This window comes from Caretta caretta, chromosome 4, assembly GCF_965140235.1.
Source record: "Caretta caretta isolate rCarCar2 chromosome 4, rCarCar1.hap1, whole genome shotgun sequence".
NCBI classification, from domain to species: domain Eukaryota; kingdom Metazoa; phylum Chordata; order Testudines; family Cheloniidae; genus Caretta; species Caretta caretta.
The window spans coordinates 148,778,208-148,803,122 of record NC_134209.1 but is presented as its reverse complement, the minus strand read 5'-3'; the positions used below and the strand labels follow the sequence as shown (position 1 = coordinate 148,803,122).

Here is a 24,915-nt window from a genome sequence, read left to right as displayed (position 1 = left end):
CAGAGTTGTAGCAGGGAGGAGCCGCCCGTTTCCGGTTAGAACTCCTCCCCGAGCCTCGGGAAGTTTCTGTGCGAACGCAGTGCATTGTGGGATCAGCAACCACCGCTGTCGGAGGGGCCGAACGAGACGTTCCGTCAAAATGATGGTGAGTGGGATCGGCGCGGCCCGCCCCATCCGCCGCCATCCGTCCCGGGGATGGGCCCTCCCGGCCCGACAGCGGCTCCCCCCGCCGCTGGCGGGCTCTGGCCGGCCGGGAGCCGCCGTTATTTGTGGGGGAGGGCGGGCTTTTGCCGGAGCGGCGGGGATCCGGAGCCGCTGCCCCGTCTCTCAGCACAGCCCGGCGGCAGTGAGGGCGAGGGGCGCTGCGGCCTAGTCCTGGAGCAGCCCATTGAGCGGGGGGCCTTGGGGTTTCGGGGCAGCCTGGTTACGGTGGGCGAATAGTGGTCTCGCCGAGACTACCAGTCCCATCAGGCAACGCGCACGACCTTGCCCCCGAGCTGGGGGAGCAAGCGGTGCATTGCATGCTGGGGATTGTAGTGTATAGGTCGAAACGGCAGGGAAGGTGCAGGAAGCCTCCGGGTATTACAATTGTTACCCTGTCCTGTGGCTTCTCAAACCATTGCATGCTGGCATCTGTAGTCCTCGGGCTTCCTCTCCCTGTTACAGCCGCGGGGCCCATGATTGCCCACATTGGCTGCTGTGGGCAAGGTGAGCGTCGCATGTTGGGAGCTGTAGTCATTTTGGTCCCCACCGTTCTGTTGGAGATGGGCGTGGCTCATTTTGATTCTGGCACCTGCTGTCCCCAAGTTGTGCAGACCAAGGGGCTGTTCTGCAAAGCTCAGACCTGTCATTTCTGTGGAGGGCACTTCCCCCTGCCTACGCTAAAGGCAGCCTTAGGAATGTCCAGACAGAGACTGTTACAAAATATAGAACATAAGAAGGGCCGTACTGGGTCAGACCAAAGGTCCATCTAGCCCAGTCTCCTGTCTTCCGACAGCGGCCAATGCCAGGTGCCCCGGAGGGAATGAAGAGAACAGGTAATCATCAAGTGGTCCTTCCCCTGTTGCCCATTCCCAGCTTCTGGCAAACAGAGGCTGGGGACACTATCCGTGCCCATCCTGGCTAATAGCCATTGATGGATCTATCCTCGATGAATTTATCTAGTTCTTTTTTGAATGCTGTTATAGTCTTGGCCTTCACAACATCTTCTGGCAAGGAGTTCCACAGGTTGACTGTGCATTGTGTGAAGAAATACTTCCTTTTGTTTGTTTTAAACCTGCTGCCTATTAATTTAATTTGGTAATTCCTAGTTCTTGTGTTCTGAGAAGGAGTAAATAACACTTCCTTATTTACTTTCTCCACACCAGTCATGATTTTATAGACCTCTATCGTATCCCCCCCCTTATTCGTCTCTTTTCCAAGCTGAAAAGTCCCAGTCTTATTAATCTCTCCTCAGAGGGAAGCTGTTCCATACCCCTAATAATTTCTGTTGCCCTTTTCTGAACCTTTTCCAATTCCAGTATAGATTTTTTGAGATGGGGCGACCACATCTGCACGCGGTATTATTACACTGCATATAACTTGATTTTTTTCAAAGGCAGAATAATTGGATTTCCTTTGTAAACTTCCGTTTAGGGTTATTCTGACAGAGGTAGAAGATCCTTGTTTCTATTTCACAACATATTCTTCAAACTTGAATTGAGGGCATATATTTAATTTTCATGCCCCACCTCTGTCCCCCTTGTCCCACAGATCTCGAAACGCAACTTTGTAATTGTTTTGAATCATAGTGGTCTTACCGTAAAATGATTTATTGCTAATGGCTCAATCTCTCACATTACCATCATGGTGTAAAGATAATCATCATGTTTGGTTAGGTGTTGGACTAGCTTCCTCTTTAAGCGATACCATCTTGTTCTGATTTTTCAAAGGTAGTGAGAGATGAAAACTGGTTGCTGGCTAGCACGGTGTGTGGTATGGGACCATCCTAGAGCACAGTGAAGATCCATTGGCTGGATGTTACCATGGCCTTTTAGAGTCCCTCAGTCATTCTCTTAAGAGCATAAGAATGGCCACACTGGTTCAGATCAATGGTCCATCTAGCTCAGTGTCTTTTCCCTGGCAGTTGCCAGTGCCAGATGCTTTAGAGAGAATCAACAGAACAGGGCAATTTTGAGTCATCCAGCTTCTGTCCATTCCCAGTTTTCTGGGGTTGCAGGGTTAGGAACCTAGAGCATGGGGTTGCATCCCTGACCATCTTGACTAATAGCTATTTATGGACCTATCCTCCATGAACTTGCCTAATTTTGTTGTTGCTTTCAGTTATCTTATCTGTAGTTTTGACACTGTCCAGCCGTTTTCCTTGTCAGCCAAGTGTGAGGGACCCAAAATGTTCCCTCTCAGGCCTTGTCTACACTACAGAATTCAGGGCTTGTCTGCGACACAGCTGCAGCGCTTCAGTGTTGATGTTACCTATGCCAACGTTAGGGATTCTCCCGTTGGCATAGGTAATCCAGAGCTGGTAGCTAGGTCCATGGAAGAATTCAGTTGACCTAGAGCTCTCCACACAGGGACTTAGTTAGCTTAACTAAGCCCCTCTGGTGTAGATTTTTCACATCCCTGAGTGATGATGTTGTGCCCTAATTTTCTTGTGTCGATCAGGCCTCATTATCTGCATATCGGTTACCACCAGCAACGGATACAGCTGTGCTGGTGGCAGCACCAATGCAAGAGTGGACGGGGCTCGGGTGTTCATACCGTGGCATCATGAAAAATCTCTCAACAAGTTTACATGACAAAGTGGTAGGAATGCCTTTGCCCCATCCACGCTGCCTGCCTAGCATTTCGGTACTGTTGCCGGCTGTTGCAGTAGTATGGGTACTGCGTATCTAGTGCAGAGTTGAAGCTGGAGGGTATTCATTTCATTGTGCTTCATGCTGTTGAAGGGGGAAGGGCCAGGAATTCAGCCTCTGAGGGGGGTTACAGAACATATCCATGACAGCTTTCAGAGTAGCAGCCGACAGGTAACCAGATTTAATGTTAACAGGATCTGCTCATTTACTTGCGTTTGTTGAATTGTGATTGTATTCTAGAAGAAAATGGATCTTCACTTTGGGTCTTGGTTATCCTTCATGTTAGTTGTATTTTTCAGACAAATCTAAATTAGGGTTGAATCCAGCTTAGTAATGTAAAGGTTAAACAACCAAAAACTGCTTACAAGAGTAGTGAACTACATTAATTAGAAACTCAGGTAATTCAAGGTCAAGATTAAATTCAGAAGAAAACCCCCAAACAGCTGAAAAATATGGAAATCCTTAGTTCTAAGACATCCAATCTTCAGATTTATAGAGCCTAAGGCGGGGGGTAGACTTTGGTTTCAGCCTTAGATATGGAATTGCAAGCAGTGACACTGTAATACAGTGAACTGATTTCCTAAATTGTTCCCATGAGGGAACTTATTCAATAATATTAATTAGCTGAGCTAGAAAATTTTGATATGCACAGTTATTTTTAGGGGGACTAGTTGGCCTATTAAAATCTGAGCAAGGCATTGGCTAACGTATGTTGTCTTTTCAGCCCACACCAGTTATCTTGTTGAAGGAAGGCACAGATACCTCCCAAGGGATTCCTCAGCTTCTAAGTAACATCAGTGCTTGCCAGGTAATCGCAGAAGCTGTTCGCACCACCCTTGGCCCCCGGGGCATGGACAAACTTATTGTTGATGACAGAGGTAAGTCTAAAGTATCATGACTCTTAACACTTCAGGTTACCACATGTAAGGCAGTGGCTTTTGACTGACTAACAAATAACATCCCTGCACGATACATATTATATGGTACTTCTGTGTTCAAGTTGGGGGGGGAAGCCCAAACTAAAGATTAGCTAATTTAGAGCTAAGGTTGATAGTCCTGTTCCCCTGTCGTGTCCCCCCCCCGCCCCCAAGTCATCAACCACCGGTTAACCCAGCATTCATAGACCTCAGCACGCTTACCTCACCCCCATTCTCATTCCAACTCTCAATTACACAATAGCTTTCAGTTCTAACGGAGACCCTCCTTCTAGTGCACATGTCTGATTCCTTGTGATCACATTCAAACTTAAAACCTTTACTCCAGCCTCAGCTAGTTCAAGATATTTTAGTGACAGAAATACCAATAGCTTTAAAGGGATGTATTGTTTATCCAGGAGACTGAGTTAAGGTAGCTTTTTTTTCTTTCTTTCTAAAAAATACCCCAAACCTAGGTGGTCATGACAGGGAGGTGCCATAGTACTGGTTAGATCCTGTCATAGTGTGGCCCAAGTGTTGTGAAAGTTTTTGTCTCTCCAGTTCTGCCAGTGTACCTCAAACCTGGTCTACAAACTTCTTTGCCTCATAGACTTTAAAGTCAGAAGGGACCGTCATGATCATCCTGCACATCGCAGGCCACTGAATCTCACCCAACCACTCCTGTAATAGACCCATAACCTCTGGCTGAGTTACTCAAGTCCTTAAATCATGATTTAAAGACTTCAAACCACAGAGAATCCACCATTTACACTAGTTTAAACCTGCAAATGACCCTTGCCCCATGCTGCAGAGGAAGGCATAAAACCTCCAGGCTGTCTGCCAGTCTAACCCCGGGGGGAAATGCCTTCCCAGCCCCAAATATGGCGAGCAGTTAGACCCCTAGTATGTGGGCAAGACCCACCAGCCAGACACCTGGGAAAGAATTCTCTTTAGTAACTCAGAGCCCTCCCCATCTCTGGCTGTTGGAGATACTTGCCTCTCTAGTTATGAACCTGTCTTAAGCCAGAGATGGCCTGCAGCGCTGAGTTGTTTGGCTCTTTGTGGAAGTGCTGTGCCTGAGCAGGGAGTGAACTGACATTGCTAAACTTATTTTCTCTTGTTTCACAACTAAGCCCAGGTGTCTGTGGTAGAGAGAGAGCCTGATGCCAAATCTGAGGCCTGAACCAGAGGCCATGAACCAGAGTCAGGCCATGTATCAAAGCAGGTGCTTATAAGTTCACTGTCTAGTACATTAACTTGGCAAAGTTGCTGCTACTGTACTAGGCACTGGATATTTACGGAAATATATTCCAGCTAGTACAGCTATATCCCAATCTAGTACAAGATAAGATGGCTTGACAAAATAATAATAATGTTTTGTCCAAAATACCAGGTAAAAAATGTACATTATAAAATATGTACAGTGGTACACAACTTGTTTATCCCAGTTGTTTGCCTTGGTCTATAAATGCTGGGGTACCTCGCCTTAACACTTTGCCCAACCGAGAGGGCCGCAGAAAGTCCCACTGCTGACTGGCTGAGTCCATTGTAACGAGCATGCATGTGTTTGTGTACCTGAGACATAGATCCAGGGAGCTACTGTGCTTCGTTGATAATAAACTTGGCCGAGCACCTTCTCCATCAAACCAAGTCTGTGGTCTTTCTTTGAGTAACATCAAGGTCTGTTGAATGAGCAGACTGCAGTATCTGCTGTTAGCAGTGATAACATTGGAGCTCCAAGAACAGAAGCACTGGGCAGCCTGAAGAGCGTTACTGAGGCAATGACATTCCAGCCTTCAACACTTAACAGTTTCCTTATATGAAAAGTTATTGTTAACCCTCTGTGGCACCTAGCATGCTCCATTTGTAAAACCAGAATGGGAAGGAAAGTGAGGTGATGTTATCAAGCAGGGTTGTTAGAGGCACTCTTACATCAAAATTCATGTTTTTTAAAAAATGCTTAGCTACATTAAGATTAAGACTGGCCATCTTTCAAACCCATTTTGCTTTTCACCATTTATACTGTTTACTGTTTTACTTTTTTCTCAGCTTGGACTATTTCCTGTCCTTTTCAGCTGATTTGTAGTCAGTCACTTTCAACTTGTGGGAATGTGTGGAAATACAGCAGTGATCATGTTCCATATGCTTTTGAGGGACAGTCATTTGTCTGAAGAAAAGTTGTCTTTAATGAGGATTTAGGGCTTGATTCTCTGCTCATTGAAATCAATGGCAAAGCTCACGGTGCAGGAATCACGCATTTAGAGAATTTATGGAAACCTTTCTACCTTAGCAAAAGCCAGGAGCCCAATTTTTCCTGAAAAGGAAAATAGAGAGAGGTGTAGTGAGGTTTCCTGGTGTGTTAAACTAATCAAAATATGAATCTAACTGGTCTTGAGTTCTAAATAACTCCATCAAATGCTGGAGTTTACATCTATCTTTGGAGCAGGTAGGCAAGTGTCTTCAGTCAGGAACTTTGGACTTAACTCTTTTTCTAAAACCATAGGCAAAGCAACTATCTCAAATGATGGCGCCACAATCCTGAAACTTCTTGATGTCGTCCACCCTGCTGCTAAGACGTTAGTGGACATTGCCAAATCTCAGGATGCAGAGGTATGAATGTGAACAACTGTGCTTCTGAAGCATAAACACATGAGGACAGAGGAAGCATACAGTAACTCCTCACTTAACGTTGTAGTTATGTTCCTGAAAAATCCGATTTTAAGTGAAATGATGTTAAGCAAATCCAATTTTCCCCATAAGAATGAATGTAAATGGGGGGGTTAGGTTCCAGGGAAATTTTTTTTTTGCCATACAGTACAGTGCAGCACTATAGTTGGGAGGTGCCCTCCCTTACCCCACACAGGCACAGCCCACTGGCACTGGAGACAATGAAGCAGGCAAGGAGTCTGAAGGTGCTGTAGGCTAGGAGAAGTACATTGCACGGTGGCAGCTTCCCCTATTCTGCAGGCACCAGGGGCGGGGGGCTCAACCCTCGGCTCGCTCACTCCACCCTTCCACCCAAGCCCCAATCCTTAACCCGCCTCTTCTTCCCCCCCGTCCTCCCTCTTTACTCCACACCCTGTGTCCTCGCGCCTGCCTCCTGCCCGTGGCAATTGGCTGCCTTGTGGCGTTAAGAAGGGAGGGGGGAGGAGCGAGGACATGGTGCGCAGCCTCCCCTGCCTCCTGCCCGCGGCAATCAGCTGGTTTGCGGCGTTGAGGAGGGAGGGGGAGCCTGCACGCCGAGTCCTTGCTCCTTCCCCCTCCCTCCTGAATGCCACAAGCCAGCTGATTGCCGCGGGCAGGAAGGTGCTGATCCGCAGGGTCTGTTGGCGGGCAGGAGGCGCTGTGGGGGGAACATAGGGGGGCTGCCAACTGTGGGCAAAGCAGGCAGCCAAACGACGTTATGGCGAAGCATTGCACAACTTTAAATGGAGCATGTTCTGTAATTGAGCAGGGACATAAGTTCAAAACAACGTTAAGCGAGAGGACGTTAAGTGGGGAGTTACTGTACTATGAAATGCTGGGATACCAAGTGGGGCCGTGTGTGTTGCTCAGGTCTCTGGAAGGCACTGGCAGCATAAGTGTCTAAGTCAAATGTCCATGTTTGCATTCAAAGTATGTACACCTCATGCTTAAGGGTGGGATGTCTTTCTGAAACTGTACTTTATGGGTTTGATGAACTTGTGCTAATGTAGAACCTTTAGGATGTGATGGTGATATGAACAAACTTCCTTGTGGTGCTGCAGGTTGGCGATGGGACGACCTCTGTGACTATGCTGGCTGCAGAATTCCTGAAACAAGTGAAGCCCTACGTGGAGGAAGGTGTGCATCCTCAGATCATCATCCGAGCCTTCCGCACTGCAACCGAGCTGGTAGGGAAATGCATAGGCTTGTGGGGAGTCCGTCTGTTACCACAAAATTGTATAGTTGTCTAGAACATTTTGGACAGTGATTCTCTACCAGAAGAGGGCAAAAACCATCTCTAAAATGGATTGGGGGCGGGGGAGAGTATCATGAGCAGTAACAATCCCTTCCAACCCACTGCAAAATATCAGCTGGCTTCTTTAAAACACAACAGCAGCCATTAATCCTTTATGACTTTAAATCTCATCTCAGTTGTTACTGCTAGGAACTTTATCATGGCTTCTTTCTTAGCCTGACCGAATGTGGGAGGTCTGGCTTAAAATGCCCAAAGGCTCACTTCAGGGTCCTGTCCCAACATTGTTAGAACAGTGTTTTGGAGGGAGCATCAGGGAACGTAGTCATTTTAAAAAGGAAGTGAAAATAGTTTACTACCCCATCCTCTGCGTCCATAGGAATTTTGCTTGCACTTAAAAGTGTGCTTGAGTTACACACATGGCTTCAGCATATCTCATCTGCGTCTAGATCTGGTTTCCTATCATTGCTTGTGCTGACAGCAGTAGAGCAGTTCCAGTGATATTTGTAGAATCATAGAAGATCAGGGTTGGAAGGGACCTCAGGAGGTCATCTAGCCCAGCCCCCTGCTCAAAGCAGGACCAATCCCCAACTAAATCATCCCAGCCAGGGCTTTGTGAAGCCTGACTGTAAAAACTTCAAAGGAAGGAGATTCCACTACCTCCCTAGGTAACCCATTCCAGTGCTTCACACCCTCCTAGTGAAAAAGTTTTTCCTAATATCCAACCTAAACCTCCCCCACTGCAACTTGAGACCATTGCTCCTCGTTCTGTCATCTGCTACCACTGAGAACAGTCTAGATCCATCCTCTGTGGAACCCCCTTTCAGGTAGTTGAAAGCAGCTGTCAAATCCCCCCCTCATTCTTCTCTTCCGCAGACTAAACAATCCCAGTTCCCTCAACCTCTCCTCATAAGTCATGTGTTCCAGTCCCCTAATCATTTTTGTTGCCCTCCGCTGGACATTTTCCAATTTTTCCGCCTCCTTCTTATAGTGTGGGGCCCAAAACTGGACACAGTACTCCAGATGAGGCCTCACCAATGTCGAATAGAGGGGAACAATCACATCCTTGATCTGCTGGCAGTGCCCCTACTTATACATCCCAAAATGCCATTGGCCTTCTTGGCAACAAGGGCACACTGCTGACTCATATCCAGCTTCTCGTCCACTGTCACCCCTAGGTCCTTTTCTGCAGAACTGCTCCCTAGTCTGTAGCGGTGCATGGGATTCTTCCGTCCTAAGTGCAGGACTCTGCACTTGTCCTTGTTGAACCTCATCCGATTTATTTTGGCCCAATCCACTAATTTATCTAGGTCCCTCTGTATTCTATCCCTACCCTCCAGCGTATCTACCACTCCTCCTAGTTTATTATAGATCCTGGGTTTCTTGCCGAGCAGCGATGTTTAAGGAGATGGTTCTTGATTACTGGACTGGAAGCAGTAGAATAGGTGAAATACTTGGATAGGTCCATCAATGGCTATTAGCCAAGATGGTCAGGGACACAACCCCATGCTCTGCATGTCTCTTAAATCTCCAACTGCCACAAGCTGGGACTGGATGACAGCATGGATCACTCAGAATTACCCTGTTGTGTTCATTCCCTCTGAAGCTTCTGGCTCTGGCCACTGACAGGGATGGGATACTGGGCTAGATGACCGTTGATCTTTCCCACTGTGGCCGTTCTTGTGTACTTAAAATTTCAACTACATCAAAAGAAGCAATGAAGGTTGAAATACAAATACAAGAATATGCTGGAGGGCTGATCACATTCTTAAATGTGAGCCACTAATTCCAGCTACTGGCTTTTGTTTTGACAGGCTGTAAATAAGATCAAAGAGATTTCGGTGACAGTGAAGAAGGACGATAAAGAGTAAGTTCCTATTTGAGTTTGAGAAGCCTATATTGTGACTAGATGGTAGATCTGCCCCAGGAAGTGCCTTGTTGGTTCAGAGGCATTTTAAAGTTGTTTTTTGCTGCACTTTATGTGGTCCTAGGTTGAGGATTCCAGGCCAGATTTAGATCTGGGATGAGCAGCTGCAGCCACAGCTAGATTTTTCTCTGAATTTGGAATCTGTAGGTCTGACTAAGAAGATGCAGTGCTATCTCTCCAAGGCTGTTACTCCAGAAGAGTATCTAGGCCATTGTGTGCCAGCTTGGGTGCATAATGCTAGGCGCCTAAATAAATGGCCTGATTTTTCACACTGGGAACTGAACCACCTGCAGCTCCCACTGAAATCAGCAAGCATCTTAGATGCTCAGCATGTCTCTGAAAATCAGGCCACTTACTATGTCCCTCGCCTTATGTACCCCTGTGGGCAGCTTTTGGCCCTAATGAACTGAGCTGCTCTAATGAGGAGGGAATGTTGCACACTGAATGGCTTTTATTATTCCTACTGACTGTGGGGGAAGCCCTTGCACATCCATCAGTGGATGCAAAATACAGTAGTTCTGGTAACCGTTAGTAAACATAGGAGTGAGCTCAGGTCCCTCCTGAGTTCTGGTTCCTGCCCTCTTACAACTTCTAACAAGTAGTGTAAGCCAAAGGTTTCAAAATGGCCTCTAGTTTGGGTGCCCCATTTGAGATCCTTGGGGTCTGTGTTTCAGAACAGCTGAACGCTTGTGGCTTCCGTGGACTTTGGTTGGAGTTGTGGGTTCTGAGCACTTCTGACATCTGGACCCATGGTGTCTGAGGCGGAGCTCTGTAAATTAGAGAGGCCCTTTCTGAAAACTTGTGCCTCAAACACTGTGTGCCTCGGTTTCCCTCTCTGCAAAAGGGGGCTAATACTTCCTCATTTGGGCTGGAGGTGGGAGTGAGGCTTAAGAAATGCATATAAAATGCTTTGCGATCTGGCAAAGGGCACTAAGACATGTGCAAAATGTGACTTTTCTTTTCTCTTGCAGCGAGCAAAGAAGGCTGCTGGAGAAGTGTGCAGCCACAGCCCTCAACTCCAAGCTGATCTCACAGCAGAAGGACTTCTTCTCCCGGATGGTGGTAGATGCCGTCATGATGCTTGATGAGTTGCTGCAGCTCAAAATGATTGGAATAAAGAAGGTGCAGGGAGGTGCCCTGGAAGTAAGTTCTTTCTGAGTCTCCTGTTAGCTCAGAGGAGTTCTTAGGGTATGTCTACACAGCAAAGGAAACCCCATGGCTGGCCTGTGCACATACCCGTAGAGCCCTAATCATTTGCTCCTACTCGGTGCCAGGGTTTTCATGCCCAAAACATCCCCCACGCTGGTCAGTGGTTCCTTGTTTTGCCTTCTGTCTGTAATTCCCCACTTTAGTTTGCAAACAGGCAGGAGTGGGTAGGGTTGTGTTTCTGTGCACAACTTACTAGCCAGATCCTCCACAGCACTGCCCTTTGTACAAAGCGGGTCTGCAATGCCATTCCTGATCGTAGCGGTGACTTCTGTGTTTCTAGCTTTCACTACACCTGCTTCGTGCGGGGATGAAGGACTCCACAAGGCAGTAGAGAAGTCAGGTCTTCAGCCCTTATTCAGGTGGAAGTTCTTACATTTCTTTGGTTCTAGAAGTAACTAACATCCTTGTTTACATACCACAAGGAGACTTATCCTGAATTGGCCAGGGGGAATAGACTGTATGAGCTGCGAAGGGTTGTCCATTTCCATTTGTTTGCCTAGGTTCTTATGTGGTGCCCATCACCATAGTGTCTGACCACCTGTGGTACATAGTGTTAAACGTACATACCACGATAGAAAACCGTTCCTGGGGTAAAAGGTGGTTGGTGCTGTCTCAGTCTCTTATATCTTAATCCCATGTAGATGGTGGGTTAGTTGGCATATCTCCACTGAAAACTGGAGCCTGTCCTAGTCTCTAGTGAGTGAACTGTAATTCTGTGGTGGTTTCTGCCTGTAAATACTTCATACAAGCATTTCCATGGAGAAAAGAGGTGATCACTACTGCATTATCTCACCCAGACAGGTAATGTAGTCAATCAGAATTGGTTCTGCATGCACCCAGTCATAACTGAGGGTCTGCACGCATTTCAGAGAGTCACAGAAAACTCCCTCCAGCTGACTTGAGATGGGAGAGACCATCCTATTTCCTTACTTTCTAAGGAAAATCATTTCAGCTGTTCCTGGCAGGAGCTACAGAGAATGGAAGCTAGTTTTGTCAGATGCTGTTTGCCCTTGAATTTGATTTTGTACAGGTTTGAGGATAGTTTTTTCCCCCCAGTTGCCACTTTGAGGAGTTTGGCAGGGCAGGTCTGTGAGCCTGAGGATATTGCAGCGTCCTGCTTTCCAGGGTGTTGGTTGAACTCTTGAGGTAACTCTGCTCCAGGCTGTGTGAAGGTTTTGGGTCACCTTGAGGGCCATGCTCATGTACCCTAGGGAAGGGTTTTGTGGCTTTGGCAGCTCCTCCTAGTCACAATGGATGTGCTGCATCTGGGTTCTTGATGCTCAGGATTGGAGCTGCCAGCATGGTTGCTGAGTTTGGGGTGAGGCAGGAGGTTGTTGTAACTCAAGGGCTGGAGCTGTGCCCTGTCTCCTCCCAGAGGGCAGGAGACCAGGGAGTGCTGTGAAAAGAAACTGGCATTTTCTGAAGGCCTGGTGCAGAAGCCCCATTCTAATGACCTTGAGACTATACTTTCCTGGGGTAGTTGACCCTGCAGGAAAGCCTGCTGGGGAGAAATCCACATGGAAACTAGTGGGTTGTTAGAAAGATGTAGGATGGGGAGAGAATGTGACACTGACTTTTTTCCAACATGGAGTGTTATCGGGGGCAGCGTTGGGCAAGCCAGTCTCATGTGCTTAGCAGCTCCCATCCCGAGATTGCTGTAATCTAGAATAAGGCAGGAAAAGATCAAGTTTAGGGAGGTGGTTGAGTGGGGGTAGGCATCTTCAAAGGGTACAAATGGGAAAGGCATCAGTGAGAGACTGGAGAGTTGAGCCTGAGTTTTTGTATAGTGCCTTTTGCGATGGTATCTTGTGGGCGGGAAGGATCTGATGGGAGAGGTTGGTTTCCTGGGCAGAGGAGATAAATGTTTGCCACTTGTGTTCTGTAAGGGTGGGTTAATCAAAAGAAACAGCTGTCGTAGGGTAAATGGCACTTCGCCTTATACATTGATTCTGAAGCAGGGAGTCTTCCTGCAGGATCTCGTTAACCCTGCCTGGCTAACCCCAACATCCAACCCCCTTCTTTCAGGAGTCCCAGCTGGTGGCTGGAGTTGCCTTTAAGAAAACGTTCTCTTATGCCGGGTTTGAGATGCAGCCGAAAAAGTACGAGTCCCCCAGGATCGCTCTGCTGAACGTTGAGCTAGAGCTCAAAGCAGAGAAAGACAATGCTGAAGTGAGAGTCAACAACGTGAAGGTAAGAGCTGAAAGGAAAGATCAGGACCAAAACTAATGTGCACTTCCAATGCAGAATGAGGCTTCTCTGACTATTTCCGAGCCTCTTCTAAACCTTCTGGTGCAGGAGAGTTGCTGTTCCCTCCTGGATGGGGTTGGGTTGTTGCCCTTCCACACGTAACTATCGCTGCATTATGTACCCTTGTCTTACCAGCTCAGATTGATATGCATCATTGGCCTTATTTAAGGACCTGGGCAGGCTGTTCCAACTGAAACCCAGTATTCCAGGTCCGAAGGGAAGTCTACCATCCCGCGGCTGAGTTGTCCCTGGCCAATATGGAAAGGACAGTACCACTATGTTTTTCTGTAGCCTAGTAATTCCCAAACTTGTTTGTGCCACCCCCGACGCGCCCTTGGACTCATCACTGTTAATGTGACCCCCCCAGAGGTCTGAGATATGGCCCTGTGACCCAAACCCAATGGGACCTGACAACAGCCTGTGCAAGGTCAGGTCAGAAAACAACCTAACTCCCTTGGGCTTGGCTCGACTCCCTCCCACTGTGCATGGGATTGGCGCAGCAGCAGCTGTGAGCCCCATTCTGCTAGTCGATGCCACCTCGCTGTACTGTCCTGTGTGTGCTGCAGAGCGACTGTGCTGCTGATCCAGCGCTGTCCCTGCCCAGCGCACGCAGTACAGCGAGGCAGTGGTAGCCAGGGCACGCAGCTGCCCCATGTGCAGCATGCACATCTTGTGACGCCCTCTGGTCATGGGGCAGGGTTGTGACCCACAGTTTGGCAAACTCTGCATCTGGCCTCTGGCTCATGCTGCATTTATTCCAGTGACCGGCCCTTTGTATAAACTGGAACTGAGCAGTGTCCTAAGTGCTGATTTTCATACATGTGTGGAAATCACTGGAGCGTCACATAGTGCATTAAAACAAGGTGAAGCTTTTAGCCACTGGGCATGTGCAGCTTCTGATAAACACAGAAGCTGTTGGAGAAACGTCACGTGGGAGGAAGCTCAAGGCAAAACTACGGGGAGACTGTTAGGGCTGAGAATTTAATTGAGGGTTGAGTTGCTAATTTTTGGTTCCCACAGCAGTTGTGGTCACCCGAGATCCCCTTGCTGTTTATGTGGGAATAGAGGGGTAATCTTGGTTTCTTGGCCATGTTACAGTCTGGGTAGTTACTTTGTTCCCCATAAATTCTCCAGGCCAGCCCAGCAAACATGGCTTCCTTTACGGTCTGTCCTGAATGGTTCTATAGTGTTGCTGTTCCTGGTTTAAATCCTTGCCACCCAGCAGTGGCTGCATTTTATTGATGGCTGGAATGACTCTTTTGTGTCTGGTTTGTAAAATATGAGCACTATGGAAAAACACAAGATCAATATCCGTCGCTATCTGCATTCTTCTCTGTTGTACCGTATGCTATATTAGTTCCTTGCGCTAACTGCATTAGACAGTCTCCTCTCCTTCCTATAAATAACACTCAGATATTTGTACAACCCTTCCTTTCTCCTCCCCATTAATCACCTGTTATCAGGATACACTGAGCTGTCACTGTCTTCCTGTTAGTTCCTCCAATCCCTTTATCTGTTAGTCATGCTGCTTTGAGCTTTGTAACTTTCTCTGTGTCTCCTTATAAAATGAGTGACCTAAAATTGCCTGTGAGTGTGTAAAGTGAACATCTTTCCAAGGCTGCATAAAGCAGCATTATCGCTGCCTTTTGTCTCACAAGGGATCTCCCTGTGCAGGTAACCTGTGATGACATTTGCAATTCTTTGTAATGAAACTGCATTGCAAGCTCATCTCTGATTCTTTTCCGCTAGGATTACCAGGCCATTGTGGATGCAGAGTGGAGCATCTTGTATGACAAGTTAGACAAAATCCACAAGTCGGGAGCCAAAGTCGTCTTGTCCAAGCTTCCGATTGGTGATGTAGCTACTCAGTACTTCGCAGACAGAGATCTGTTTTGTGCTGGTCGAGTTCCGGAAGAAGATCTCAAAAGGACTATGATGGTAACTTCCATCTCTTTGTAATAAGGGGTTTAGATTTGCTATTAATCCTTCAAGGCTTTTTTCACTCCCTCCCTGCCCTGTACTGAACTGTAAGCCGGTGGTTCTCAGCCCGGCGTACGCGAGTACCCCCAGAGGGTACTCAACTCATTTAGATCAGTGTTTCTCAACCTGGGGTTGCAGCCCCCAGAGGGGTCACGGGACACGTTTTGGGAGGTTGCAAGTGCGGGGCTGGCGTTAGGGGGGTGGCAAGTAGGGCAAATGTAACAACGCAGATGGCATGAGGAAAGGGACGTTACGAGTGAAGATTTTAAAAGATCTTTTAAACCATTTGATGCTTTGCTAACGCATGGAGGAGCATATTGAAAGCTCTGCTGTACGGGGGATTGTGCTGTAGTGGTTGGAGTAGGACTCCTGCGTTCTTTTTGCTGACTTTACTACAGTAATTTGATGGCTATGAGCAAGTCACTCAGGCTGGGATTTTCAGAGGAGCCGGAGAGAGTTCGGTGCCCACGTCCCAGTGGGAGATTGGGAGTTCAGTGCCCTTCTTACACTTTTTTTTTACTTGTACCTCAGTTTATCCATCTGGAAATAGGTGGGATATTTAACCTATGTCACTTGACTGGTGTCTGCAAAACATGAGCTCCTCTGCCAGAAGGATCTCTGTAAGCATAATGTGTTCTGTCTACTGCTTCGGCCTGCTCTGCACCCAGTGTCTGTATCAGTAGAAGTCTGTCGTTTGTGAGGAGGGGGGTTAACTGATACGGTTACGCTGGTGTAACAGTCAGGTTTTCTGAACCCTTCCTGTGCTGCCCCTGGCATTTCTGGTTTCTCTTGCTGGTCGCTTCTTAAGCCTTCTCCTGGGGGTGGCTACAGCCAAGGCTGCTCCGTGTCTGGGAGTTAGAGGTCACAGTCATTCCAACCAGTTACAAGGCTCTGTGACTATGATGCCATTGCACAACAGTAACCTGCTATTCGGGCTTGTCCCTCTGCTGTTACACTAAAGCCACCTTGTCTCTTCTGTACGTTGCAGGCCTGTGGTGGGTCTATTCAGACTAGTGTTAATGCCCTCACAGATGATGTTCTGGGACAGTGTGCACTCTTCGAGGAGGCCCAGATTGGAGGGGAGAGGTAAATATACTGTAGCTTGAACTGTGGCATTTTAATTTGTGTTGGAATATTACTGCTGAAAGAGTAACATTTCTGACCGGTGAAGTGCTAACCTGGTGAAATCTCAGCGTGTCTGAGTATCTTTCCATGTTTTGGCTTGATGTCTGGCCAAGCGTATCGCACCTCGTCACACCTCTTGAGGTCCGGTGGACTTAATATAGTGTCTTGTATGTACATAGTGACTTTGTATGTACAAAGGATCCTGCAGCAATATACAAACAGTATATCCTAGAATCATAGAATATCAGGGTTGGAAGGGACCTCAGGAGGTCATCTAGCCCAGCCCCCTGCTCAAAGCGGGACGAATCCCCAACTAAATCGTGGAAGCATCCCTTCATCCGTCACCTGCAATGCAGCCCCTTCTCGGGTTGAGTGGGGCATCTGTGTTAATACCCCACAGCCACATTGTGCATCAGCTAGCACAAATTAAGCTTAATACCATACCTCAGTGGATTTTCAGCTTTTCCATCCTGTGGCCCATCTCAAGGGAGAGATCCTCTTGGGGACCAATCCCAACATCCTAACCCCTCTTGCTGTTTGTTTCTCCCCAGTTAACTGCTTCAGCACAGACTCAGGCAGGGGCAAATACCTGGGTATTTGCAGAAGAACTTGCATTCCATTCATAGACTAATCTGGCCCTCCCCTGTGTCTCTAGAGGCTCAACAGGGTCACAGTATAAGTTAGAAGGGCTGCAGATGTGTTTGGCTTTGGAAAGGAATATCTCTCTTGCCAGGTCATCCACGAAGCACCTTTTGAAGCTGTCTGAGGACTTGTCTCGATGAACACTTAGTTCGCAGCAAGTTGGGGGGTAAGTCTGCCATGTGCTAGCCTGCTGCACGTCGTTTGGCCGGGCGTTAACAGTTCCCTGGTGTGTTTTGATCGCTCCCATTTCCACGCACGCTGTGTAAGAACGCATTACAGAACTGTCAGCAAGTGACAGCGGGTTCTGCAGCCAGTCTGTGCATGGCAGGCTAGCGCTCGGTAGACTTACACCCCAGCTTGGTGCAAACCACGTGTTTGTGTAGATGAGCCCCAGGTGCTGGTTATCCTGGCAGTGCTAACCCTTGACATGCTCTGCTCTCGGCAGGTACAACTTCTTCACAGGCTGCCCAAAGGCAAAGACGTGCACGCTTCTATTGCGAGGAGGTGCAGAGCAGTTTATGGAAGAGACTGAGAGGTCCCTACATGATGCCATCATGATAGTCAGGAGAGCAATCAAGGTATGGAGGAGCTGGAGACGTTGCCCAGCTGTTTACATTTGCCATAGGCCAGGGTTCTTGTTTAAAAGGCTATCACGGTCTGCCTAGGACTCGAAACTTACCTTCCTTAGCAAGGAGGTAAATCCCATGCAGCACCTTGGATGGAGGGATGTTTTGGGAAAGTGTGTGGGGCAAGGAAATCGGGAACGTGTTTGTTTGGGGGCAGGAGGATCCTGCCTCTCAGGAGAAGCAATACGGTGGGTCTCCACTCCCATAGTGCAGTGAACAGAAAGCTGGCCAGTGTTGAAGGGACAGTGTCCAAAGTAACACAGGCCCCTTGAAGCCAGCCACCCTTGAACGCTGTCTGGCATTCTCCTCTAGCACAGCCCTGGAGGCTAGAACTGCCCCCTGACCAAATGGGGCGTGTATGTGCTAACCCCAGTCCGATGGGTGATCAGGAATCTCCGGGGGTGCAGAATGGCTCTTCCATTTGGTTCGGATGGTGCCTTAGCAGAGTACCCTGACACACATGCCTGCTTCTCTCTCATCTTCTTTCGAGGCTTTTTTCACTCTCACTCTGCCTCGCACTCCACGTAAGCTATCAGCCCTCTCCTTGAAACGCATTCTGGTGACTCTCCAAGCAGCTAGCTAACTGATATGAGTCAGGGCTAGGGGCACCGGGACAGTGATATTTATCTATGTCTACATGTGTTATCCCCCCGCCCCCCCATGTGCTTGTCATCTTTGATGGCTTGTAGGCATCTCTGGATAGTACGTCACGTGTACGGTTGTGTTAGCATACATTGAGGTAAGAGATTCTCAGAGCACGGGTGCTTTGGGGAACGTAAGAGGAAGCAGTTTAGGATTTTGGACCATTTTCTTCTAGCAAAGACTCCTCAATCTGTGATTTACCAAAGGAAATGCAGGAGAAATAGCTGGTAGCGGCACTTGGCAGCAAAGCAATTGCTTCGCGAAAATGGCACATCAGGCTTGTGCCATCTTTTTGACCACTTGATGGAAGTGAAAGTAACTTAATTCACTACTAGTCAGGTCTGTGTCTGGCCTGAGAGAATGTGGAGCTGGAGAAAAGGCACCCACATATGTCTGTGGCAGGGTAAGCTCCCCTTCCAGAGCATCTCCTCCCAAGCCTGGAGGAGCCACTGGCCCTCTGCAGAAACTACCTGCAAAGCAGGCAGGCTGTCCTGACGGTGGTGGTGGTTTGCATGATGTGGATACTCTAGATCCAGAGATGCCATCAAACAGATCTGTAACAGGTTAATTTCGTGTCCTGGGCTTTCTCCTCTAACTAGTTTCAGTGTAATCGTTGTGTTTGGAGAAAGGTCATGGAACGTTTTACTCTTGCTCTGTTTCAGAACGACTCCGTTGTTGCTGGCGGTGGTGCTATAGAGATGGAACTTTCGAAATACCTCCGGGACTACTCCAGGACCATTCCAGGCAAACAACAGTTGCTCATAGGAGCTTATGCTAAAGCCCTTGAGATCATTCCACGCCAGCTCTGTGACAATGCCGGGTTTGATGCCACCAACATTCTGAACAAACTGAGAGCCAAACATGCACAGGTGGGCTCGCCCCGTTGAACGAACATGTTCCCGGGAGAACCGATAACACTGAATTTCTGAAGCATGCAGAACAGAGCAATGATACAACTGTAACTGTTTCAGTTGCTGCCTCTTTGATTAAGTACTGTGAATGGTTTTCACATGTGATGAGGAATCTGCTGCTGCTCATAAAGAGAAACTATTCTCCTTTTAGAAAAGGAGGACTTGTGGCACCTTAGAGACTAACCAATTTATTTGAGCATAAGCTTTCGTGAGCTACAGCTCACTTCATATGATGCATCCGATGAAATGAGCTGTAGCTCACGAAAGCTTGTGCTCAAATAAATTGGTTAGTCTCTAAGGTGCCACAAGTACTCCTTTTCTTTTTGCGAATACAGATTAACACGGCTGTTACTCTGAAACCTATTTTCCTTTTGATTGCAGCTGTGGGGTGACTTTTTTAGAGCTGCTACTGGGGTTTGATTTGCTTTTTGAAAAGGCATCACTTGTCAGGAGGAGTCTTCTCTTTTAAACCTTAAAGTGATGGATTATAAAGGTTGATCGTGCTTTTCCAATGAAATGCAAACCTGGCCAGATTCCAGTTCAGACAACTATATGTTGCCTCCTTAAGTGCCCCTGGAAATTTCACTTGACTCCAGTATTGGTCTTCCCTTCTTAGCAAATGGTTGGGCAGTATTTGTGATCTTTGCCATGTCCCACCCCAGAGCTGACTGCGTCTAAGTACTGTTAGCCATGAGGTTGATAGCAAGGGAGAGTTTGTAAAATGCTGTATGCAAGATAAGTGATTGCATCTTTTGGTTAGGAAAGATGCAATCTGAGCCCAGGGCTAGGAGCTGGCAATTCCTGAGATTCTGTTTGGGTGTGAGGGGCACTTTGATCTCTCTCTGTTAGCTTCTCTGTACATTAAGTGGTGTGAATGCCAGAGAACAGTGTGAGGCATAGTTAATGGTTTGTAATGCAGTTGGCAGATGGAAAGTGCTAAGAGCTAATACTTTCCTCAAGCAAGACTCTTTCTGATTGCAAGTGAGGTTAATGAGGAGAAGAATTGCTGTCCCCTGCTGTATGTCCAGCGAAGGGCAACAAAAATGATTAGGGGTCTGGAACACATGAGTTATGAGGAGAGGCTGAGGGAACTGGGATTGTTTAGTCTGCGGAAGAGAAGAATGAGGGGGGATTTGATAGCTGCTTTCAACTACCTGAGAGGTGGTTCCAGAGAGGATGGTTCTAGACTATTCTCAGTGGTAGAAGAGGACAGGACAAGGAGTAATGGTCTCAAGTTGCAGTGGGGGAGGTTTAGGTTGGATATTAGGAAAAACTTTTTCACTAGGAGGGTGGTGAAACACTGGAATGCGTTGCCTAGGGAGGTGGTGGAATCTCCTTCCTTAGAAGTTTTTAAGGTCAGGCTTGACAAAGCCCTGGCTGGGATGATTTAATTGGGGATTGGTCCTGCTTTTGAGCAGGGGGTTGGACTAGATGACCTCCTGAGGTCCCTTCCAACCCTGATATTCTGTGATTCTATGTTAGCACATAGGAGCCATCTTCCTTCTCCCTGTCCTCTTGTCTGCACCCTCCTGTTTTGCTGCGTAACTGATGTTTCCTCCTGTTGTCTTCCTCAGGGAGGTACCTGGTATGGCGTGGATGTGAACAACGAAGATATCGCCGATAATTTTGAAGCCTACGTGTGGGAGCCGGCCATTGTGCGCATCAACGCGCTGACGGCCGCGTCTGAGGCTGCTTGCCTTATTGTGTCTGTAGATGAAACCATCAAGAATCCCCGTTCTACAGTAGATGCCCCTCCTGGTGGGCGGGGGAGGGGAAGGGGCAGGCCACACAACCACTGAGAACGTGTCTTTGTCAATGTGGTATGACGTGGGGCACAGGGACGACACTGGTGGCTACTATCTCCTAAAATATCCCACTTTAAAAAAGGAATTGATGCCTAGCTTCTCCCAATTTGCAAACCATTTACCACCTGGCTACTTGATGGGTTTACAGCCCACTGAGAGAAACCAAATCTGAGTCAATAGCAGCAGCCTCTTGTGGAACCCTGGTCCCCATGTCTTCTAGACAGCACAGGTCCCGCTCTGGGCTCTCTTGTTGTCCTTCCAGTTGGAAGCCGCGCTGTATGGAACTCCTTGCAGTGTTGACATAGGGCAGACCATGCATGTGGCAGTTCGTGATTGTATTTATTGGTTTTTCTATTGGAGTTTTGACCTGAGACACAAACACAAATAAATAGTTACAAGCAACTTGGGGCTAGTTGTGAATTCTCTTGTTTTTCTCTGATTAGAATCTGCTTTGATGTGGAAACACCCAGGGTGGTTGTAGGATTCTTAAAACAGCCTCTGTTTCTGTGAAACGCTGTCAGCTATGTGCTTTAGTTGGCAGGATCTGGGGCAGACCTGCTCAGATGCTTTTTCTTTGCCTCAGAAGGCAAATCTCCCTGTTTGTTTGTCTCTCAGAGCACTCCCAGACTGCTTAATGATCTTTATTTGCCTGAGTTTAGTAACCCATGAAATCCTCTGTTTAATGAAACCCCATTTAGGGTAAATGTTATTGCAGCACAGCTGATGCTGTCCTGGAAGCCTGTCTGATTGCCATTGGAAAGCTGTAAAGCGCAGATGGCGCCTTCCCTCCCATCTCTTTGCTGCATCAGAATTGTGGGTACTTGGGTCTCCATCAATGAGTAATGGGGTTGGAGAGGCTGGGGACTATGGCAGTTATGTACTAGATCATGGTATATTATAAGCGTGGCCCTTCTATGTAGGCTAAAGGCTTTCCTTCGTGTGCCTGGCAAACCTGGATGACTTGCCAAACTGATGATGTGGTGGTGGGGGGGTTTGCTGTTTAGCGGCTACTGCTGAGGTCGTATGATGGTGGGGGCTGGGATGAACAGCTGTGGGAAGAGAGCTGAAAGAATTGTATTGATCTGGTATCAATCCATTGAGCTCTCATTTCAACAGGCAAGTTTAGACTTGGTTGCACCACAAATCACATTATTACTTATTGCAGGCTATCTGCAAACACGTAGCATGCCCATCCCAGCTTCAGCACTCAAATCCTTGCTTGGAAGGACCTAAGGAAGTGCTAATTATTACAAACAGAAAAGCAAATGCTTCCTGGGTGTAACCTTCATCTTACCAGGAACGTGTTAACCAGTCACAAGCCAGCAGTGTCCAAGAATGGGGAAAATCATAGTTTTGACGTTGCAAAACGAGTTTGAAGAGGGAGGAAAGGCCTGGCAACGCTAATTAACTTACATTGATTTCCTGCTAGAAAAGTGTTAAGTGAGTTACAAGTTTAGAAGACATGCAGAGAGGAAGGATGGACTGGTGGTTTAGGGCCCTGACCTAGGAGACCTGGGTTTGATTCCCTGCTCTGCCACAGACTCTGGCACACCGTGGGCAAGTCACAGTCTCTGGGCCTCAGTTGCCCATCTGTACAATGGGCATAGCAGCACTGTCCCACCTCACAAGGGGTGTTGTGAGGATAAATCTGTTAAAGATTGTGAGGTGCTCATACTACAGGGATAGGGGGCTTTACACATCTAAAGATAGCAAAATTCATCCTGGTCTGGATTTTCAAAGCACTTCACATCTTCCATTAATATCCGTTCCTTGGGCCTGCTGACTTTTACTGCTGTTATCCTTTGTTAGCTCCAGATTAGGCTACTGCAATGACCTCTACATGTGGCTACATCTTAAAGCCATTTGTAGAGGAAAGCTGGTGCAGAACACAGCTGCTTATTGAGCAGGGCATCTTGCTGGGAGTATCATACACACTGCTCTGGAGCCTGGACTGGTTTTCCCTTTGGTTGCCAAGTTGTTTAAGGTGCTGGCTATTCCCTATAAAGCCCTCTATGGCCTGGGAGCGGCCTACCTGAGGGAATCGCCTCTCCCCTGGCTGTACTACAGCTGAGGCCAGCAGAGCTGCTGGAGTTCGTTCTCCCTCGTTATCAGGCAGCAGCTGGCAGGGTGTTCTCTATGAGGGGTCTGACTCTTGAACTCCCCCCCCCCCCCCCCCCAGCTCCGAAACAGCCTGAACTTGGTGACCTGGGTGCACAGCGGAAGACACCTGTTCCACAGGGACTTAGGACAGGCCTGGGGTCTGCTTCCTGGAGCCATGAAGGAATGAGTTTTTGTAGGTGTCATTCTGGCAGAGCTCCACTCTGCGTGATGATTTGAACGCTACTGGGATTATGTTGTCACACTGATGGGGTGTGAAGGTGCCTCAGGCCTTACACTGGCATCTTTATCATTTACATCGAAATAGTTATTTATAACTTCTAGGGAAGATGTGTCCATCTCCTGGCTGCTCTGACTGTCTGCCCCAGTATCCATGCACACGTATTGACCAGGGCCTACCATGTCTTGTTGAGATAAATCCTGCTGCGCCTCTTTAGCCATTGAAAAGGAGTGACAAAGACCATGTCCGTGAAACCGTGGTCACACCTTTGTCACTGGGTGTCACAAGCACTGGCCCTTCCCTATGTGCTTTGGCTTCATCAGCAGGAAGCAGAAGGAACAAGAAGTCTCCGAGCCAACCTCACAAGCCCAGACCTACCTACTCCCGCTTTTCTGCTCACCATTATGATGTGACCCAAGAGCCCTAGTCATCCGCTGGGGCCCCAGCGTGCAAGGCACTGTACAAACAGAACACGGAAGTGGTTCCCGCCCCTAAGAACTTTCACTTGACAGGGGCGCACAAGGAAATACGGAGATGTTACTCCTCAGTGATGGAAGTGGTGTTTTGCAGTAGCTGTCACAGCAAAGGAGAGTTTAGAGGAGGCATTCCCTCTCTTAGCATGCTTCTGCAAAGCGGCTTACGGAGTCAGGCATCCTTCCTTTGGACATCAAGCTGCAGCTACAGGTGTAAAGCCATCCACAATGGAAGGTTAATCCGCACCCACCAACTGATGTAAATGTACCCAAACAGATCTCAGGGGCTTCGGCATTACTGCTACAACCCAGAGCACTGGAACGCCACTGTGGGTGTGGCTGAGACTGGTCTGCCCTAAGGAAGGAAGAAGTGGGGCCGAGCATGGCCCGCAACTCAACACAAGAACAAGGGGACATTTGACAAAATGTAAAGGTGGCAAATCCTGAATAGATAAAGGGAAATACTGTTACGTACAATGCATAATTAGACTGTGGAACTCTTTGCCACTGGATGTCACTGAGGCCAAGAACTTAACAAGAGTCAAAAAGAGACTGGTCATGTCTATGGATAATAAAACTATCCATTTTGTAATAACTACTGTTAACAAGCATTTTGGAAGGGGTATTAAACCTCATGCTTCAGGGTTCAAGCCAATCTCTAGCTTTCAGAGATCAGGATGAGATCTAGTGTCAGGGTCAGATTATCCCCCTACTGCGGGGTTCTTACACCTTTCTCTGAAGCATCTGCTGTTAGTCCCTGGCAGAGATCTGTAGCTAGGCGCGGTGGGCATCGGGTCTGAGCCACAATGGCAAGTCCTATGTTCTTTGCACTGGCTCAGACAGGCCACTGGTCACATGTGAGTTTAAAAAAACTAGAAGAGGAATCCTGAAACAGGGGAGAGACTTAACAGGGCTAAATAGCCAAGTGGGGCATCCTGATTCCAAAGTCAAAACATCAAGTCAAATGGGTGTGCGGCCCGGTCAGGTACATGAGATATAGCGTTCTGCCCTTGACTGGTAAAGACTGGCTATATACCCATAGGCAGGTCCTTTAACCTTTCTCCCTCATGTTCTCCAGCTACAAAATGCTGGTTGCGGCTAATGTTGCAACCACCTGCTGTATCTTTGGGGACTATATTGTATGAAGTTTGAGTGTTTTTTTGTGTGTCATTGTGGGCCAGAGATTGTATGCAACTCCATGGGGGAGGGGATGTTACCCACAATCCCCCAAGAGCCAAAAACAAGGGGGTGTTGTGTGTGATTACTAGAATCCCTGAGATTATAAAC

The 24,915-nt window shown here is 47.8% G+C and overlaps 1 protein-coding gene across 2 annotated transcripts; it reads left to right on the top strand.

Annotated features, from left to right (window-relative positions):
- The first annotated feature begins 6 nt into the window (after nucleotides 1-6).
- CCT7 (chaperonin containing TCP1 subunit 7) lies at nucleotides 7-21,219 on the top strand. Of its 2 annotated transcripts, XM_048846413.2 has the most exons (12): nucleotides 7-145; nucleotides 3,577-3,730; nucleotides 6,270-6,376; nucleotides 7,513-7,638; nucleotides 9,518-9,570; nucleotides 10,602-10,773; nucleotides 12,865-13,029; nucleotides 14,836-15,024; nucleotides 16,055-16,152; nucleotides 17,279-17,411; nucleotides 18,764-18,970; nucleotides 20,587-21,219. In XM_048846413.2, the coding sequence occupies exons 1-12, from the start codon at nucleotides 140-142 to the stop codon at nucleotides 20,809-20,811; spliced, it is 1,635 nt and encodes a 544-aa protein (XP_048702370.1). In that variant the 5' UTR covers nucleotides 7-139; the 3' UTR covers nucleotides 20,812-21,219. The 2 variants fall into 2 exon arrangements, with proteins under 2 accessions (XP_048702370.1, XP_048702369.1); XM_048846412.2 differs by lacking the exon at nucleotides 7-145 and having other exon boundaries at nucleotides 3,562-3,730.
- Nucleotides 21,220-24,915: the final 3,696 nt, after the last annotated feature.